Source organism: Oncorhynchus tshawytscha, linkage group LG28 (assembly GCF_018296145.1).
Source record: "Oncorhynchus tshawytscha isolate Ot180627B linkage group LG28, Otsh_v2.0, whole genome shotgun sequence".
Classification (NCBI taxonomy): domain Eukaryota; kingdom Metazoa; phylum Chordata; class Actinopteri; order Salmoniformes; family Salmonidae; genus Oncorhynchus; species Oncorhynchus tshawytscha.
Window position 1 is genome coordinate 26737837 of NC_056456.1, and position 20386 is coordinate 26758222.

Sequence of the window (20386 nt, forward strand, 5' to 3'; positions counted from 1 at the left end):
ATTATGTCTCCGTGATCTAGCAAGGGTAGGATGGTCATCTGAATCAGGGTTAGTTTGGCAGCTGAGGTGAAAGAGGTGCGATTATGATAGAGGAAACCAAGTTTAGATTTAACTTTAGCCTGCAGCTTTGATATGTGCTGAGAGTAGGACAGTGTACCATCTAGCCATATTCCCAAGTACTTGTATGAGGTGAATACCCCAAGCTCTAAACCCTCAGAGGTAGTAATCACTCCTGTGGGGAGAGGCTACCCTCTCAATCCACATCAAGATGGTTTAAACTATAAACACATTGACAGAATGTTGCTCAATTGGCGGAATTGTCTCTTATTGCTAAATTCTGCATACCAGTTCTAGCATGCTCTCCAGTGTGGATTAGTTTAGGCTACATGAGAAGGATGGGTCTATATGTGGTGCTATCTGCTGTTATCAGTGCAGAGGTTAACGTGCATGTTTTAGTTTTCTGGGCTCTGTTTCACCAGAGATATCCCCTCTCTCCAACGGTCGATCTGAGCCTCATGGGGAGTAGACCTAGACTGCTCTAGGGTCGCCAAATGGCACCCTATTTCCTACATAATGTACTACTTTTGACATTGGCCCTGGTCAAAAGTATTGCACTATATAGGGAATAGGGTGCCATTTGGGACACGGCCTAGGTCAGTCAACCCCCTACATTTTTGGTGCTCTATACAAGATGATACCCTGAGCTGTAAACAAAGATACTGTTCAGGAAGTTTGGGAGGAGTCTAGATTATTAGAGGGACTGGCATTGCTGCCTTTGGGTTGGATCATGTTTAACTGTCAATTTCATTAGTGCACATCAAACTATGGCTAAACTTTTTGCAAAGGAAAAAGAGGTTCAGGTAGATCCCTTTTTCAGTCCATTTTCTTCTGTTTGGTGTCTACTAGTGACTATGACCCTGATGTCTCCCTTTTGGATTTCGTATTTTATCAAAGCAGCAGCTACTCTTCCTAGGGTCCGCATAAAACATGACATAATAGCTAGATAACATTTAAAGGGAAATGGAAACACTAGGCTTTAGATCACCAGCTAACTCTAACTGTAAATCGCCATTGGCATTGTTATATCACTGGCTGAATCCCAAAAATGTCTGAGAGACCTGAACTCTGCATGCATTATTGAGCTACATTTGCTGGTGTCAAACCATATATGAAAACATGATGCATATTTTGAAAGCTGAGAAACAGCCCTTTTCAATTAAATGGTTATAAGTCAATTAAAAAGACCTATGAAAATGTGTATTTTATGCAAAAAATCAACAAAGAAAATTCTAAACAACTGCCATTTACTCAACTTCCTAATGAAGATTAGAGAATAAACTAAGAGCATATTGAGTTTTCCTTATTTAGGTAAGGATGGAAAATAGTCATATCTTTTACTGTGAATGAGTTATAGCTGTTTTAATGAATTCTATGGAATGTTCTGTTATCAGACGCATATCTGCATCAAAACATATTACAAATGGCATTTAGAATGGCATTTAGTCTCACATATGATAAGGAAAGAGATACGGTACACAAGTAATATAATATGAATAAGTCAATAACTTTATTGATAGCACCCCATAGACCCAAATTTAACCAGGCAAGTCAGTTAAGAACAATTCTTATTTACAATGACGGCCTACCCTAATCTTGTGATTCATAGACGCTACTGATGATTTAGGCTAGGTCTAGATGGCCAACATCCCTCTCTCTCTTTTACACTTTTTATTTCACATCTTGGATGGGACTGCTGAAACCACTTGTGACAGAGTGAAGATTTGAAGTCCGCTTGCTCTCTCTCTCTCTCTCTGATGGTTATCACTGAAGCTCTTTGGGGGGCTTTGAATTAGATGGCCTGGCCAGTACTCACAGGACGTGGTTATTTTTCTATAGGCTAGACAACACGACTGCATTCATGGTTGTGTACAAAATCAAATAGTTGTAGAGTCTGTGGTCTAAACTAGAGACAAAGCTCCTGCCCAACCTCATCATTTTTCCAAGGTTAACAAACATCACATTTCAGGGTGTACTTTTTACATATTTCAGTGATATGTTTGGATGACAGACATACTTGTCGTGTTAGTGAGGAACAGGAACAAAGCCTTTCCTAACCCTCAGTCAGACATACTGTAGGTCGTATCAAGAAGAGAAATGGTTAATGCTCTCTGACTGCTCTCTAATCAAGTTGTTGCCGGCACTGTTTGTCTCTCTGGTATGCTATGTGTCTTCTACCGGGCTGAGAGAAGACCGGGAGGGAGGAGGGGGAGGAAGAAGAAGAGGAAGAGAGAGAAAGGCTGACTTCATAATTTAAATGGGAGGAGGACTGGGCAGGCCATCAGAGGAAATGTGTCACTGGTGGGAGAGCTGGGGTGGGTAGGAGGAGGAGGACTGGGCAAGGCAGGGCAGGCCATCAGAGGAAATGTGTCACTGGTGGGAGAGCTGGAGTGGGTAGGAGGAGGAGGACTTGGGGAGGCGTGTAGCTGCCTGACCAAATATGTGAGTAGCAGATCCGCACCTCTCCATTCTCTGTTCTGTGTTAGGAAGCTGTGGACTTGTCAAGGACTGCTTCCCAAATGGCACCCTATTCCCTACATAGTGCACTGCTTTTGACCAGGGCCCATGGGGGACTTTATATGGGATATTGATGCCATTTGGGACAAAGCCTATGTCTGTTCTGCAAAGACATAGTCCAATAGGAATGTTAGCCATAATCAAGCCTGTTTCCTAGGTGTTTTCAAATGCAGACCTCTTATGACGACAATGATTAGAAGAATTCCGTTGATGACTTTTTCTTCTCCTGTCTTTTGTTCAGTGCCAATGGTGGAGTCGTTGGTGGAGTGCTGCATTAGTGGCCAGGCCTATTTGTGTTATATGTGATCAAGTGGCACGAACTTAGACAATGTCTTTAAAGTGCTTCTGAAAACGCAATGACTTTGTTATGACCCTGGGGTGTGGAGCTCCTTATCTAAAGATTACCTGACTAGATATTCACGTCCCTGCCACTCTCCGACTACCTTTGGCTTGCTTAAACAGCAGTCTATCCATCCAATAAACTAACAGTCTTTGTTCATGTTGTGCTGAATGCATTACACACTTCTCAAAACTCCTCACGATATAACCAAGTATAATCTCTTGGTCTCCCGAGACTGATGTTCTCACGGTACAACACGTCCTCACACTTAAAAGCATGTGACTTTATTTTACCATGTTTGTTAATCAAGCAGGCTGTAGGCCAGTGAAACAAAGAAAAATGTCCTTGCAGTCCCTGCAAAGCTATCTGTGTGAGAGAAGCGGCTGGAAAGATCCTAAGTGGTTGTTTTCATGCTGTTTGAAGACAGGTATACCATATGAGATTTGCTTCACTAAATTCATGTCCAGTAGTTTGAATCAACCACTCTGTTTTGTCTCCTTTCAGATGGATCTGAGGCTACTTTCAATAGCAACATTATTAGGAATCTTATGTTTCTGCAGTGCACAGCAAGGTAAGGTTATTTGACTTACACACGCACACATTGTTTTAGGGCTACATTTTACATTTTTGTTATACACCTAAAACATTAGTCTACTTTGTGCATCAAAAAGCAATGAATAGAAGGCATTCTTCAGACTACGATATTGTGGTAGAGGAGGTTGGACTAATGGGATGATGTCATGTATTGAGCTGCCTACAGCTACCAGCTGCCTGGCCTCAGCAACATGACTCGCAATTGAACAGATTGGAAGAAATGAAAAACCATGTTGAGCCAGGAAGAGAGGAAAAATGTAGTTACAAATCTGCGTCCCAAATGGCACCCTATTCACAATGAATTGCACTACTTTTTGACCATAGTAAAGCAAAGTAGTGCACTATAGTAGGGAATAGAGTGCCATTTGCAATGCACATTTTCTGAACGCTGCCTCTTGGCAAATAGTTGTGGCTGTATTCAAAAATATGTATTGTTTCTTCCTTTCAGAGGGCAGTGATTGCATCAAGGCCAATGCACAATCATGTGGGGAATGCATCCAAGTGGCAGAGAAATGTGGATGGTGTACAGACACTGTAAGTTGTTTGAAAGCACATGCTTACAGAGGCACAGTCTTGAGACTTATCTCACTGGAAGCAGCTAACACAAGTGTTTGTGTTAGGAGTTGAACAATGGCAGGGATATGATTTGAATACCAGTGTATGGGCACTTGCTGTGAAATAGTTGCCGCCAGCCCAGAGTATAGTCAATCAGAGCTGTCTTGAGTCACGGAACAGAACTCACCCTGACACTTCCTGAGGTTTACCGGCGGTTGGCATCTAATATGTTGCATTACCGCTTCCAACTGAACTATACATTACTCTTTGTGATCCAAAATGGGAAAAGGGGAACCCCAAAAATGTATTATATACAGTACCAGTCAAACGTTTGGACACACCTACTCATTCAAGGGTTTTTCTTTATTTTTACTATTTTCTACATTGTAGAATAATAGTGAAGACATCAAAACAATGAAATAACACATATGGAATCATGTAGTACCCAAAAAAGTGTTCAACAAAAAATGAATATATTATTCAAAGTCGTCACCCTTTTGCCTTGACAACAGCTTTGCACAGTCTTGGCATTCTCTCAACCAGCTTCATGAGGAATGCTTTTCCAACAGTCTTGAAGGAGTTCCCACATATGCTGAGCACCAGTTGGCTGCTTTTCCTTCACTTTGCTGTCCAACTCATCCCAAACCATCTCAATTGGGTTGAGGTCGGGTGATTGCGGAGGCCAGGTCATCTGATGCAGCTCTCCTTGGTCAAATAGCCCTTACACAGAATATAAGTGTGTTTTGGGTCATTTCCCTGTTGAAAACAAATGATAGTCCCACTAAGCGCAAACCAGATGGGATGGGGTATCGCTGCAGAATGCTGTGGTAGCCATGCTGGTTAAGTGTGCCTTGAATTCTAAATAAATCACAGAAAATGTCACCAGCAAAGCACCCCCACACCATCACACCTCCCCCTCCATCCTTCATGGTGGGAACCACACATGCAGAGATCATCCGTTCACCTACTCTGCGTCTCACAAAGACACAGCGGTTGGAACCAAATATCTCATATTTGGACTCATCAGACCCAAGGACAGATTTCCACCGGTCTAATGTACATTGCTCGTGTTTCTTTGCCCAAGCAAGTTTCTTATTCTTATTGGTGTTCTTTACTAGTGGTTTCTTTGCAGCAGTTCGACCATGGAGGTCTGATTCACGCAGTCTCCTATGAACAGTTGATGTTGAGATGTGTCTGTTACTGAAACTCTGTGAAGCATTGATTTGGGCTGCAATCTGAGGTGCAGTTAACTCTAATGAACTTATCCTGTGCAGCAGAGGTAAATCTGAGTCTTCCTTTACTGTGATGGTCCTCATGAGAGGCAGTTTCATCATAGCGCTTGAGGGTTTTTGTGACTGCACTTGAAGAAACTTCCTGAAATGTTCCATATTGACTGACCTTCATGTCCAAAAGTAATGATGGACTGTCATTTCTCTTTACTTATTTGAGCAGTTCTTGCTATAATATGCACTTGTTCTTTTACCAATTAAGGCTCTCTACTGTATACCACCCCTACCTTGTCACAACACAACTGATTGGCTCAAACGCATTAAGAAGGAAATAAATTCCATAAATTAACTTTTAACAAGGCACACCTGTTCATTGAAATGCATTCCAGGTGACTACCTCATAAAGCTGGTTGAGAGAATGCCAAGAGTGTGCAAAGCTGTCATCAAGACAAAGTGTGGCTACTTTGAAGAATCTCAAATATAAAATACTTTAACACTTTTTTGTTTACTACATTACTCCATGTGTGTTATTTCATAGGTTTGATGTCTTCACTATTATTCTACAATATAGAAAATTGTAAAAATAAAGAAAAACCCTTGAATGAGTAGGTGTGTACAAACGTTTGACTGGTACTGTGTATATATATATATATATATATATATATATATATATATATATATATATATATATATATACAGTACAAAACTATAGTTTTGCCAAGTGATGATGTCAAGCAAAGAGGCACTAAATTTGAAGGTAGGCCTGAAATACATCCACAGGTACACCTCCAATTGACTCAAATGATGTCAATTAGCCTATCAGAAGCTTCTAAATCCATGGCACAGTCAATTTCGTGTATGTAAACTTCTGACCCACTGGAATTGTGATACAGTGAAATATAAGTGAAATAATCTTTCTGTAAACAATTGTTGGAATAAATTGTTCTGTCGTGCACAAAGTAGATATCCTAACCAACTTGCCAAAACTATAGTTTGTTAACAGGAAATTTGTGGAGTGGTTTAAAAACAAGTTTTAATGACTCCAACCTAAGTGTATGTAAACTTCCAACTTCAACTGTGTATATATGTATATATACAGTGGGGCAAAAAAGTATTTAGTCAGCCACCAATTGTGCAAGTTCTCCCACTTAAAAATATGAGAGAGGCCTGTAATTTTCATCATAGGTACACTTCAACTATGACGGACAAAAAAAAAAAATTAAATCCAGAAAATCACATTGTAGGATTTTTAATGAATTTATTTGCAAATTATGGTGGAAAATAAGTACTTGGTCAATAACAAAAGTTTATCTCAATACTTTGTTATACCCTTTGTTGGCAATGACAGAGGTCAAATGTTTTCTGTAAGTCTTCACAAGGTTTTCACACACTGTTGCTGGTATTTTGGCCCATTCCTCCATGCAGATCTCCTCTAGAGCAGTGATGTTTTGGGGCTGTTGCTGGGCAACACGGACTTTCAACTCCCTCCAAAGATTTTCTATGGGGTTGAGATCTGGATCTGAAATGCTTCTTACGAAGCCACTCCTTCGTTGCCCGGGCGGTGTATTTGGGATCATTGTCATGCTGAAAGACCCAGCCACGTTTCATCTTCAATGCCCTTGCTGATGGAAGGAGGTTTTCACTCAAAATCTCACGATACATGGCCCCATTCATTCTTTCCTTTACACGGATCAGTCGTCCTGGTCCCTTTGCAGAAAAACAGCCCCAAAGCATGATGTTTCCACCCCCATGCTTCACAGTAGGTATGGTGTTCTTTGGATGCAACTCAGCATTCTTTGTCCTCCAAACACGACGAGTTGAGTTTTTACCAAAAAGTTCTATTTTGGTTTAATCTGACCATATGACATTCTCCCAATCTTCTTCTGGATCATCCAAATGCTCTCTAGCAAACTTCAGATGGGCCTGGACATGTACTGGCTTAAGCAGGGGGACACGTCTGGCACTGCAGGATTTGAGTCCCTGGCGGCGTAGTGTGTTATTGATGGTAGGCTTTGTTACTTTGGTCCCAGCTCTCTGCAGGTCATTCACTAGGTCACCCCGTGTGGTTCTGGGATTTTTGCTCACCGTTCTTGTGATCATTTTGACCCCACGGGGTGAGATCTTGCGTGGAGCCCCAGATCGAGGGAGATTATCAGTGGTCTTGTATGTCTTCCCTTTCCTAATAATTGCTCCCACAGTTGATTTCTTCAAACCAAGTTGCTTACCTATTGCAGATTCAGTCTTCCCAGCCTGGTGCAGGTCTACAATTTTGTTTCTGGTGTCCTTTGACAGCTCTTTGGTCTTGGCCATAGTGGAGTTTGGAGTGTGACTGTTTGAGGTTGTGGACAGGTGTCTTTTATACTGATAACAAGTTCAAACAGGTGCCATTAATACAGGTAACGAGTGGAGGACAGAGGAGCCTCTTAAAGAAGAAGTTACAGGTCTGTGAGAGCCAGAAATCTTGCTTGTTTGTAGGTGACCAAATACTTATTTTCCACCATAATTTGCAAATAAATTCAAGAAAAATCACACGATGTGATTTTCTCTATTTTTTTTTCTCTGTCATAGTTGCGGTGTACTTATGATTAAAATTACAGGCCTCTCTCATCTTTTTAAGTGGGAGAACTTGCACAATTGGTGGCTGACTAAATACTTTTTTGCCCCACTGTATATATATATATATATATATATATATATATATATGGCCTTGGGTAGGATATATATGTATGAATAAGAGTTAGGGTAAAGGGTTATGGTTAGGTTTAGAATAAGAGTTACATATATATATATATGTATGTATGTATAATATTGTATAATATTACCCTACCAACTAACCCTATACTCATTAAAACCATCACCTTATTCCACTACTTTAAACCTATCTGATCCTACCCCAGGCCAACGGCTTGAGAGGACGGGTCACTACCACTCAACACAAGTCAAATCTCGTACCCCGGGCCGCCCAAGTGGCGTTGGGGTCTAGGGCACTGCATCGCCGTGCTTGAGGCGTCAACACAGTACTGGGTTTGATCCCAGGTTGTGTCACAGCCTGCCACGACCGGGAGACCCATGAGGCGGCGCAAAATTGTCCCAGCGTCGTCCATGTTATAGGGTGACCACACCGCTCGCATCGCGTGCGCTAACGAGCATCTGCGTTGCCACGGGCTAAAATAGAAGTCATTCCTATTTCTGATGCAGATCACACTGCAAGTCCTGCATCTCTTATCTCCTCATTGGTTTATAGAAGCAGGCACCCACGTGCTATCTCCACATTGGTTATACCCACGTGGGTGATTGAAAGACTAACTGTTTTGCCGGTTGTCGTGGTAATACTATGAAAGTGTAGATGCCAATCACCATATAAGTTCAAAGATGAAAAAGCCTGGAAGGAGGAGAGATAACTAGAAACGAATCGGTTGATCGTTTTATGTGTGGATTAATTGTCGTAATTGAGGACCTTGTGCATTTCAGGTAAAATAACAACTCAATGTTTATATCCCAGAACAAATTAGCTAGCAAGTGCAAGCTAACTAGCTAAATTGCCATACATGTTTAATGCTTTATGTCCCCAAATTAATGTTGTCGTTGGTTCAGAGTTTGTTTTGATATTTTAACCTGCGTTTAGTGATCGCATTTGGTGTAGGGGGACAAAATAAATGTATGCACGACAGTGCACGATGGCGCATGCGCCCAGCCGGTTTGGGTTCCCTGTTAGGGGAGGGTTTAGCTGGCCGGGATGTTCTTGTCCCATCACGCTTTGTGGCGGTCCGTGCTCATGCACTCAGACTTCGGTCACCACTTATACAGTGTTTCCTGGTGTGGCTGGCTTCTGGGTTAAGTGAGCAGTGTGTCAAGAAGCAGTGCGACTTGGCATGGTAGTGTTCCGGAGGACGCATGTATCTCGAAATTCGCCTCTCCCGGGTCCGTTCGGGAGTTGCAACGATGGGACAAGACTGTAACTACCAATTGGATATCACGAAAAAGGGGTAAAAAAAGTTATCTCGTACCCGTAAATATTTCTCTGCAGCTGTCACCACAACATCTATGTTCTGTGACTTACCTTCCATTTCTGCAGTACAGTTGATAACCATTGCTATGAACACTAAGAAACCAACCTTACTGAAACATACAAAGCGGACACCCCTTCAAATGATTTGATTCAGGTTGTTCAGCAACACCCGTTGCTAACATGTGTGTAAAATCGAGCACACAGCCATCCAATCTCCATAGACAAACATTGGCAGTAGAATGGCCTTACTAAGGAGCTGTGTCTTTCAATGTGGCACCGTCATAGGATGCCACCTTTCCAACAAGTCAGTTCGTCAAATTTCTGCCCTGCTAAGGCTGCCCCGGTCAAATGTAAGGGCTGTTGTTGTGAAGTGGGAACGTCTAGGAGCAACAACGAATCAGCCGCGAAGTGGTAGGCCACACAAGCTCACAGAATGGGGATTCTGAGTGCTGAAGCGCGTAGTACGTAAAAATCGCCTGTCCTCGGTTGCAACACTCACTACTTAGTTCCAAACTGCCTCTGGAAGCAACGTCAGCACAATAACTGTTTGTCGGTAGCTTCATGAAATGGGTTTCCATTGCCGAGCAGCCGCACGCACACAAGCCTAAGATCACCATGTGCAATGCCAAGCGTCAGCTGTGGTGATGTAAAGGTCACCGCCATTGGACTTTGAAGCAGTGGAAACGCGTTGTCTGGAGTGATGAATCACACTTCACCATTGGCAGTCCGACGGATTAACCTGGATTTGGCGCATGCCAGGAGAACGCTACCTGCCCCGATTCATAGTACCAAATGTAAAGTTGGTGGAGGAGGAATAATGTTCTGGGGCTGTTTTTCATGGTTCGGACTAGGCCCCTTAGTTCCAGTGAAGGGAAACCTTAACGCTCCAGCATACAATGACATTCTAGACAATTCTGTGCTTCCAAATTATTTGTGGCAACAGTTTGGGGAAGACCCTTTCCTGTTTCAGCATGACAATGCCCCTGTGCACAAAACGAGGTCCATACAGAAACGGTTCGTTGAGATCGGTGTGGAATACCTTGACTTGCCTGCACAGAGCCCTGACCTCATCCCCATCTAACACCTTTGGGATGAATTGGAATGCAGACTGCGAGCCAGGCCTAATCACCCATCATCAGTGTCCAACCTCACTAATGCACTTGTGGCTGAATGGAAGCAAGTCCCTGCAGCGATGTTCCAACATCTAGTGGAAAGCCTTCCCAGAAGAGTGGAGGCTGTTATAGCAGCGAAGGGTCGACCAACTCCATATTATTGCCCATGATTTTGGAATGAGATGTCTGACGAGTAGGTGTCCACATACTTTGGGTCATGTAGTGTATATCACTCATTGCCCTATACCTCTGTTCTGGTACAGATGTACTATTCACAGGGATCCTCTCAGAATCCTTTACCCTTCATCCTCCCATCCTCTACTTTCTTCACTGCCTCAGCATACCACACCTTCTGCACTACTCTGAGGCTGGCAACCTCAACCTTCCTTTCTCACACCGAACACCGCCAATCCCCAGCAACATGAGCACCCCTACAGTTGACCCACAGCTTTTCCCACCGAAACTACACCACTCCTCTGTCCCATCTCTGCACATATCCCACATTTTGGAATCCCCCTACTACACACTGCTTCTACATGCCCATAAACGTGACACCTAGAACACCACAGTGTAGTCAGCACAAAGGTTCTAACAGCATAACTCATATATCCTAACATTACTTTGTCAGGTAAAGACTAAATCAAAGTTCAAAATAGCAGGCTGTCACCTGTTTCACCACGCTCTCCACTGTGTCTGAGTCACACCAAACGGCAGGCGTCACAAACACCAGGAATCTTCAACTTCAATTGCTCCACCTCCGCACTTAACGGTTTCCCAGAAATCCCTCCCTTTAATGGTGCCCTGTGCCTTAGCGCAAAGCAACATACAGGTCTTTCCCCAAGTTGCATCGCAGGGAGAGCCTGCTCCCTCTGATCTGAAGAAACACAAACAAACGTGACAATTCACTTTGGGTTACCTTCACCCACTCGACAGCACCCACCATATTTTCCACCCAACTTGAAACCACTCATGGATCTGACTGAACTTCTGACCGAACTTGCTCCTTCTTCAAACTGCAAAATCATCAGAAATGTCATATCACAATGAGTACTTAATCATGTGTATGTTGACTATTTTGAAAACCAATCAACGAAGTAATTACAAATAACATAAAAAACAAGAAAATGTGGGTTATTTGTCATATTTGTCTCTGTGCAGGACTTCCTGAAGCAGGGAGAGTCTAAGTCAGCACGCTGTGATGAGCTACAGTCCCTGATCACGAAGGGCTGCACTAAGGCCAAGATTGAGAACCCCCGGGGCAGCACCTCCATCAACAAGAACAAGGCTGTCACCAACCGCAAGAAGGACATGGTAGAGAAGCTGAAGGCTGACCAGATCACTCAGATCCAGCCTCAGAAACTCACCCTCAACCTCCGATCCGGTAATGACCTGACTCCTGACCTGTGCTGATATTGGATCAGTTTGACCTTTTAGATCATAACGAATAAGATGGACATGGAGGACCTGATCCTCGATCAGCACTCCTACTCTAAGAGGTTTAGTGAATATGGGCCCTGCCTCCTGACCTGACCAGCTCATTGGCCATGTAGCTATATGATACTTTATCTAAACATGGCATATTAGAATATGCGATCTTTCTTTTCTGAATCCAAGTTTTCAGGCAGAATCCTGTTGATGTTTGTAAAATATTGAATGATGTTCTCTGAATCTGTTCCATTCCTTTCTCACATGAAGGTGAGGCCCAGACCTTTAAGTTGAAGTTCAAGAGGGCAGAGGACTACCCAATCGACCTCTACTACTTGATGGATCTCTCCTTCTCCATGAAAGACGATTTGGAGAATGTCAAGAATCTGGGGACTGACCTGATGCGTGAGATGAAGGAGGTCACCTCAGACTTCAAGATCGGTAAAAGACATGAAACTTCACATACTCAAAATGTTCAAAGTAAGGCCATTCAGAAAGAAGGAAGGTAAAACCGCTCATTGGGTACTTCACTGTGGCTATCCTCTGTTCCAACCTGTGTTTGTGTATTTTGTAAGGGGTTGGGATCAGAGCAAAAGACAGATTTCAATGGACTGCAAGGAAAATGGATCAATGAAGTATCTTGTTGCTCTTCTTCTCAAGATTGGCTGTTTTCCTGACCAGGTTTCGGCTCCTTTGTGGAGAAGACGGTGATGCCATACATCAGCACTACCCCAGCCAGACTGCTGAACCCCTGCACCAGCACCAACAACGACACCTGCACCAGCCCCTTCAGCTATAAGAACGTGCTGAAGCTGACTGAGAACGGGGAGGAGTTCAACAGCCTGGTCAGTAAGCAGCAGATCTCTGGAAACCTGGACTCCCCTGAGGGAGGATTCGATGCCATCATGCAGGTGGCCGTCTGTGGGGTGAGTGACCTGACCTTGGCCATAGTGGGATAGTCTCACTTCAGGGCCTGTAATCATAAAGCATCTCAGAGTAGGAGTACTGATCTAGGATCAATGTAGCCTTTTTGACCATGATGAATAAGATTACATGGACGGGGGGACCTGATCCTAGATCAGCACTTCTAATCGAAGACACTTTTTAAATACCAGCCCAGGAGTACAGAAAGCTTCATAATCGGCTAGAATGGTTCATGATTGAGATAATACCAGTCAGTCCAAAGCATTACAACAAATAATTAGGATTCACTGAAAAAGTTGGATACATTTGTTTTCTTTTGGGGGCTCTAATTGGATGTGTTTTTACCCCTCCCCCTGCAGGATGCCATTGGCTGGAGGAACGTCACACGTCTGCTGGTGTTCTCCACTGATGCTGGCTTCCACTTTGCTGGAGACGGCAAGCTGGGCGGCATCGTTCTGCCCAACGATGGGAAGTGTCATCTGGAGAACAACATGTACACCATGAGCCATTACTACGTATGTGTTTCTCTACTTACTCTATACTTTCCAGCTATTTTGTATTGCATTTGTTTTTATTGTAGTGTATTGATTTTGTGTATTTTGCATGCTGAACTCACAAAATGACTTTCCATGTACACGGACAATAAAGTTTAGGACTGACCCCATTTAGTTTACTGGTCGATTGTTGGGTCAATGGGCTGTTGGTCATCCGATATTTCTTTAGTCGAGCAGTAGCAAAAAATATAATAATAATAATATCATGGTGTACAAGACACCTGTCGGATTCGCGCCTGTCTGAGTGGACTGATCCATTGTGGAGGCTGTGGGGATGGCACAATCCATCACTCTAAAACATGTGCTACTGAAATTGTATATGGTTATATTACACAAGAACAATGGTGCAACACTAATAAAATAATATTATTTTATGAAAAAATAAGCTTTCTCCCATGTTGGATAGTGGTCACTGTCTGGTCACTGTCTTAAGTCAGTTAGGATCGCCACTTTATTTTAAGAATGTGCAATGTCAGAATAATAGTAGAGAGAATGATTTATTTCAGCTTTTATTTCTTTCATCACATTCCCTGTGTGTCAAGAGGTTTACGTACACTAAATTAGTATTTGGTAGCATTGACTTTAAATTGTTTAACTTGTTTAACTAAATTGTTTAACTCAAATGTTTCGGGAAGCCTTCCACAAGCTTCCGACAATAAGTTGGGTGAATTTTGGCCCATTCCTCCTGACAGAGCTGGTGTAACTGAGTCAGGTTTGTAGACCTACTTGCTCACACACACTTTTTCAGTTCTGCCCACAAATATTCTATAGGATTGAGATCAGGGATTTGTGATGGCCACTCCAATACCGTGACTTTGTTGTTCTTAAGCCATTTTGCAACAATTTTGGAAGTTTGCTTGGGGTCATTGTCCATTTGGAAGACTCATTTGTGACCAAGCTTTAACTTCCTGACTGATGTCTTGAGATGTTGCTTCAATATATCCACATAATTTTCCTTCCTCCCTCATGATTCCATCTATTTTGTGAAGTGCACCAGACCCTCCTGCACCAAAGCACCCCCCACAACATGATGCTGCCACCCCCGTGCTTCACGGTTGGGATGGTGTTCTTCGGCTTGCAAGCCTCCCCCTTTTTCCTCCAAACATAACGATGGTCATTATGGCCAAACAGTTCTATTTTTGTTTCATCAGACCAGAGGACATTTCTCCAAAATGTACGATCCTTGTCCTCATGTGCAATTGCAAACCATAGCCCTTTCCTGTACTCCCTGTTCACCCACGACTGCGTGGCCATGCACGCCTCCAACTTAATCATCAAGTTTATAGACGACACTACAGTGGTAGGCTTGATTACCAACAACGACGAGACGGCCTACAGGGAGGAGGTGAGGGCCCTCGGAGTGTGGTGTCAGGAAAATAACCTCACACTCAATGTCAACATAACAAAGGAGATGATCGTGGACTTGAGGGAGCAGCCCGCTATCCACATTGATGGGACAGTAGTGGAGAGGGTGGAAAGTTTTAAGTTCCTCGGCGTACACATCATGGACAAACTGAAATGGTCCACCCACACAGACAGCGTGGTGAAGGTGGCGCAGCAGCGCCTCTTCAACCTCAGGAGGCTGAAGAAATTTGGCTTGTCGCCAAAAACACTCAAACTTTGACAGATGCACTGACGGGCTATATCACCGCCTGGTACGGCAACTTCTCCGCCCATAATCGTAAGGCTCTCCAGAGGGTAGTGAGGTCTGCACAATGCATCACCGGGGGCAAGCTACCTGCCCTCCTGGACACCTACACCACCCGATGTCACAGGAAGGCCAAAAAGATCATCAAAGACAACAACCACCCGAGCCACTGCCAGTTCACCTCGCTATCATCCAGAAGGCGAGGTCAGTACAGGTGCATCAAAGCGGGGACCGAGAGTCTGAAAAATTACTTCTATCTCAAGGCCATCAGACTGTTAAACAGCCATCACTAACATTGAGTGGCTGCTGCCAACATACTGACTAAAATCTAGCCACTTTAATAATGGAAATATTGATGTAATAAATGTATCACTAGCCACTTTAAACAATGCCACTTTATATCATGTTTACATACCCTACATTACTCATCTCATATGTATATACTGTACTCTATACCACCTACTGCATCTTGCCTATGCCGTTCGGCCATCACTCATTCATATATTTTATGTACATATTCTTATTCATTCCTTTACACTTGTGTGTATAAGGGTAGTTGTGAAATTATTAGGTTCGATTAGTTGTTAGATATTACTGCACGGTCGGAACTAGAAGCACAAGCATTTCGCTGCACTCGCATTAACATCTGCTAACCATGCATATGTGACAAATAAAATGTGATTTGATTTGATCACCTGGACATGTTGAAATACTGTATCTTCATGCCTAGAATAAAAACCTCCAGGCTTCCATCATAACTATCAATTTATAGAATATTTTTCTTTTTTACAAGGGGCAGTTTGGTAAAACTAATCATGTTCGAATCATCCTTTGGAATAACGGACGTTCTGGAGTAATAATTACATAACCAACGGTTCTCTAGTAATACTAGTCTCATACAAATAGGTCTTTGGTCATGTGCATGTGATACATAGCCTGCGTGTGTCACTTAAAGAGAGCAAGGGTTGAGGGATTAGGGAATGTTTTTCCTAAACAAATTAGGGATTTCGGTAACAGAACTTTTCAGTCAGAAATGGCTGTTATTATGTTGCAACTGCAGCGACATGGACAGCGCGATAAACACTTTAATGTTCTGTGGTGGTCACTGCAGCAGAGAGCAGAGAGAGACAATGGGTGCTAGTCACACAGTTACTCACTGTCTTTTTCTGAGCCAGCCCGGCACAATCAAATCAATTGCTGGTCGGGCTCCCTTTAGTCTTTTGTGAGTCTTAATTATTTAATCAAACAGTGTGCTTAAGGCATCAGAAAACCTCAGTGAATATAGTTGATTTGATTTAAACACATAGGATTTGTCAATTATTTGAAAAATGCACGTTTTAAAATGTCTACCAATCGATTGAAAAAACAGACAACTCTTGGTCGACCAATATTTTTTTTAGTCGGGGACAGCCCTAATAAAGTTAACGTATCATATATGGCAAGGGTCGGCAAAAGGCGGGCCCGCGGGTCAAAACCGCCCCGCAAGTGTTTTTTTGGGGGGTGCCCCCCAATATTTTTAGTAAAACATTTTTGGTTTGTTTTTGGTCAAAAAAGACTGAAATCACAAGGAATTCAGCAAAAATATATATATATTTAGGAAATACCCAAGTATTCCCGCAAATAAAAAAAGAGACATGATCGTGTCTCAATGTTATCGAAGTATGAAATTATTGTTATTTTCAAATACATTACATTTTTGGGCTTAGTTGTGGTCAATTTGCAGTGTACAAATTATTACAATTATGTTCCGGCGCCTCTACCATCCGCTCTGACAAAAATCATCCCTCGGCTGAATCTAGTTGCCTACCCCTAGTATATGGTATAACATGCTGTATGACTGGCACGTCTCAGTGGTATGGATCATTGGATCTTTGTTTTGACATTTTCATCTTGTATTTCTTTTCAATTGACAGGACTATCCCTCCATTGCCCATTTGGTCCAGAAACTGAGCGACAACAACATTCAGACCATTTTTGCTGTTACTGAGGAATTCCAGCCTGTTTACAAGGAACTGAAGAACCTCATCCCCAAGTCAGCAGTAGGAACTCTGTCCTCCAACTCCAGCAACGTCATCAAGCTCATTATCGATTCTTACAACGTGAGTTTAACTCCCTAACTTTGACTTGGAATGGCTGTTTGATGTAAAGCTAATAATTACTGTGCAGGAAATAAATACCTGGGATGGTTCCCAAATGGGACACTATTCCCTATATAGTGCACTGGGCCCTATTCCCTATATAGTGCACTGGGCCCTATTCCCTATATAGTGCACTGGACCCTATTCCTTATATAGTGCACTGGACCCTATTCCCTATATAGTGCATTGGACCCTATTCCCTATATAGTGCACTGGGCCCTATTCCCTATATAGTGCATTGGACCCTATTCCCTATATAGTGCATTGGACCCTATTCCCTATATAGTGCACTGGGCCCTATTCCCTATATAGTGCATTGGACCCTTTTCCCTATATAGTGCACTGGACCCTATTCCCTATATAGTGCACTGGGCCCTATTCCATAAATAGTACATTGGACCCTTTCCCCTATATAGTGCACTGGACCCTATTCCTTATATAGTGCACTGGACCCTATTCCCTATATAGTGCATTGGACCCTATACCCTATATAGTGCACTGGACCCTATTCCCTATATAGTGCACTGGACCCTATTCCCTAAATAGTGCACTGGACCCTATTCCCTATATTGTTCACTGGACCCTATTCCCTATATAGTGCACTGGACCCTATTCCCTATATAGTGCACTACTGTTCTTCTATTGACATATTTTGTTGAAATTATCTGTATGTTGTTTGATATTCTCTGTCATCTGAAAACTTCTCTGTGTTGTTTGATATTCTTTGTCATCTGAAGAACTTCTCTGTGTGTTGTTTGCAGTGCTTGACTTGTACTAAAATAAGTGCCGGTAGTCATTTTGGATGCCAGTACTGTTTATATTTAGGTGCAGGAGCTCCACAATACTTTTGATCTAATATTCTAGAAGAGGAACAGGAACTCAAGCAGCAGAACATTAGAGGTGCTTGTACTCCGCTCCGGTGAGCTCCTGCCCAGGTCAAGCACTGGTGGTTTGATAGTCTCTGTCATCTGAAGATATTCTCTGTATGTCGTGTGATAGTCTCTGTCATCTGAAGATATTCTCTGTATGTCGTGTGATAGTCTCTGTCATCTGAAGTCATTCTGGAAAACGGCAAGCTGCCTGAAGGTGTATCCATAACATACAAGTCCATCTGCAAGAACGGTTGGGTTGGAACAGGAGAGAATGGAAGAAAATGCTCGAACATCTCCATTGGCGATGAGGTAAGTGTGAGCTAGCACAGCCTTCCTTAGTCGTCTGGTCTCTATTGAAATATGGGTTGAGAATAAAAATGTGTTACATCTGGAAAAATGTCTAAACCATCCAAGACATTTTAGGAGTTTACTAATGAAAAACAAGAAGAGGGGATATAGTTGAGAATATTTATTGTCAACTTTTCTGCTCAAGAGGTCTTTCTCAGTGCCAGTGTCCAGGAGTTTACTGACGGGTGATTCCAGCTGTTGAGGAAAACTCGTTCCAAGGATCAGGCAGAGCTCATTATCCAGTCAATAAGAGTTTATTCAAGCAAATGCAAGGGAGATTACACTCAGAATACATCTGAGAGGAAACTCAAAGTTACAGAGTCACACACAGTCATTATATACTTCTTACACAAAGAGCTGCTTGAGAGATGAAGGGTACTTAGCTCCACTTCCCTAAAGCATTATACACCAGTTCTCACAGCCTACATGTCTAAGAGAGGGGCGTGATGAGTTCTTTACAGCCTATTCAGCTGCATGAAGATTTTAACATTGAGCAAGGCCTCTGGAGCCCGTAGAGATAAATCACCAGCAGCAAATCACTCCTGTGAGAAGAGGAAAACTAAACAGTCATGGAAAATTACCAGTTGAATAGCACTATATAACTCAACCATTTTACATAGCATTTAGACTGTAACAAAACCATTTTACATAGCATTTAGACTGTAACAAAACCATTTTACATAGCATTTAGACTGTAACAAAACCATTTTACATAGCATTTAGACTAACAAAACCGTTTTTGCCCCAATACAGCATAATGGAGGTTTAGTTTGGAAATGACTAACATTTTGTGCATGCACAGGTTGAATTTTCGACTGAATCGCCCTAATACCTTCATCCTATCATCTAGGTGTCCTTTGAGATTGCCATCAAGTCCGAGAAGTGTCCGCCTCAAGGCAAGTCCGAGACCATTACAATCAAGCCCCTGGGTTTTACTGAGAATGTGGAGATCGTCCTCAACTTCATCTGCGAATGTGAATGTTCCAAAGATGGAAAACCTCTCAGCGAGATGTGCCACAATGGCAACGGGACCTTTGAGTGTGGAGCCTGCAGGTACGATATAAAAAAACATTGTTTTAGTTCTACTTTTTTGGGTGTGAAATGTTGTTCTGAAACCATACGCTGAGTGCATGTGTGCATCCCAAATGGCACCCTATTCCCTATATAGTGCATTACTTTTGACCTGAGCCCTGCAGCCTAGGGTGTCGATACGGGTGTCATTTGGGATGCATACTAAGTCTCTTGCTTTCTCTCAGGTGCAACGAGGGCCGTATTGGCAGACTGTGTGAGTGCAGTACAGACGAGGTGAGGACGGACGACCTGGACGCTAACTGTCGGAAGGACAACGGTACAGGCATCTGCAGCAACAACGGAGACTGTGTGTGTGGAACCTGTGAGTGTAAAAAGAGAGAGAACCCAGAAGAACGTTACAGTGGGAAGTTCTGCGAGTGTGACAACTTCAACTGTGACCGCTCCAGCAACAAACTCTGTGGAGGTAGGACCCGTGGCTTGCCCCTTTGGTTTGAGTACTTTTATACAAGTTTTCATTGACACATTGAATTCATTCGACACTGCTGCGTACTGTAACATTACCACAGCCATTATGAGTAGGCTAATTTAAAGAATAAACAACTGAACAAACCTCCATTTTCTCCACCCCTTTCCTCAGACATGGAAGAAAATGTTTTAGATTTGGTGATTCTTCAAATGGGTGGTTGAGTTGTGTAGGCCTAGCATTGATTGAACCTTTTATTTTCTCCCCTCCTCCTCTCTACTAGGACATGGACGTTGTGAGTGCAGGGTGTGTATCTGTGATGCCAACTACACGGGCAGCGCCTGCGACTGTTCCCTGGACACCTCCACCTGCCTAGCAGCCAACAAGCAGATATGTAATGGCCGGGGCACCTGCGAGTGTGGCGTCTGCAAATGCACCAACCCCAAGTTCCAGGGTCCCACCTGTGAGATCTGCCCCACCTGCCCCGGAGTCTGCGCTGAGCACAAGTGAGCCTGACAACACAGGGTGTCTAAGCAGTCTTTTAGTTTGTTTGTGCGATCTGTTTTTAG

General features: G+C 42.9%; 1 protein-coding gene across 1 annotated transcript in view; it reads left to right on the top strand.

Annotated features, from left to right (window-relative positions):
* LOC112227000 (integrin beta-1) overlaps window positions 1–20386 on the top strand; it is a 35619-nt gene that overhangs the window by 11478 nt on the left and 3755 nt on the right. The window contains exons 2-12 of the mRNA XM_024391766.2: window positions 3419–3485; window positions 3957–4042; window positions 11572–11794; window positions 12109–12279; window positions 12520–12764; window positions 13122–13277; window positions 16878–17063; window positions 18143–18283; window positions 19173–19375; window positions 19579–19817; window positions 20101–20323. Coding sequence (XP_024247534.1) covers window positions 3419–3485; window positions 3957–4042; window positions 11572–11794; window positions 12109–12279; window positions 12520–12764; window positions 13122–13277; window positions 16878–17063; window positions 18143–18283; window positions 19173–19375; window positions 19579–19817; window positions 20101–20323 — 1940 coding nt within the window. The remainder of the gene's footprint in view (window positions 1–3418; window positions 3486–3956; window positions 4043–11571; window positions 11795–12108; window positions 12280–12519; window positions 12765–13121; window positions 13278–16877; window positions 17064–18142; window positions 18284–19172; window positions 19376–19578; window positions 19818–20100; window positions 20324–20386) is intronic.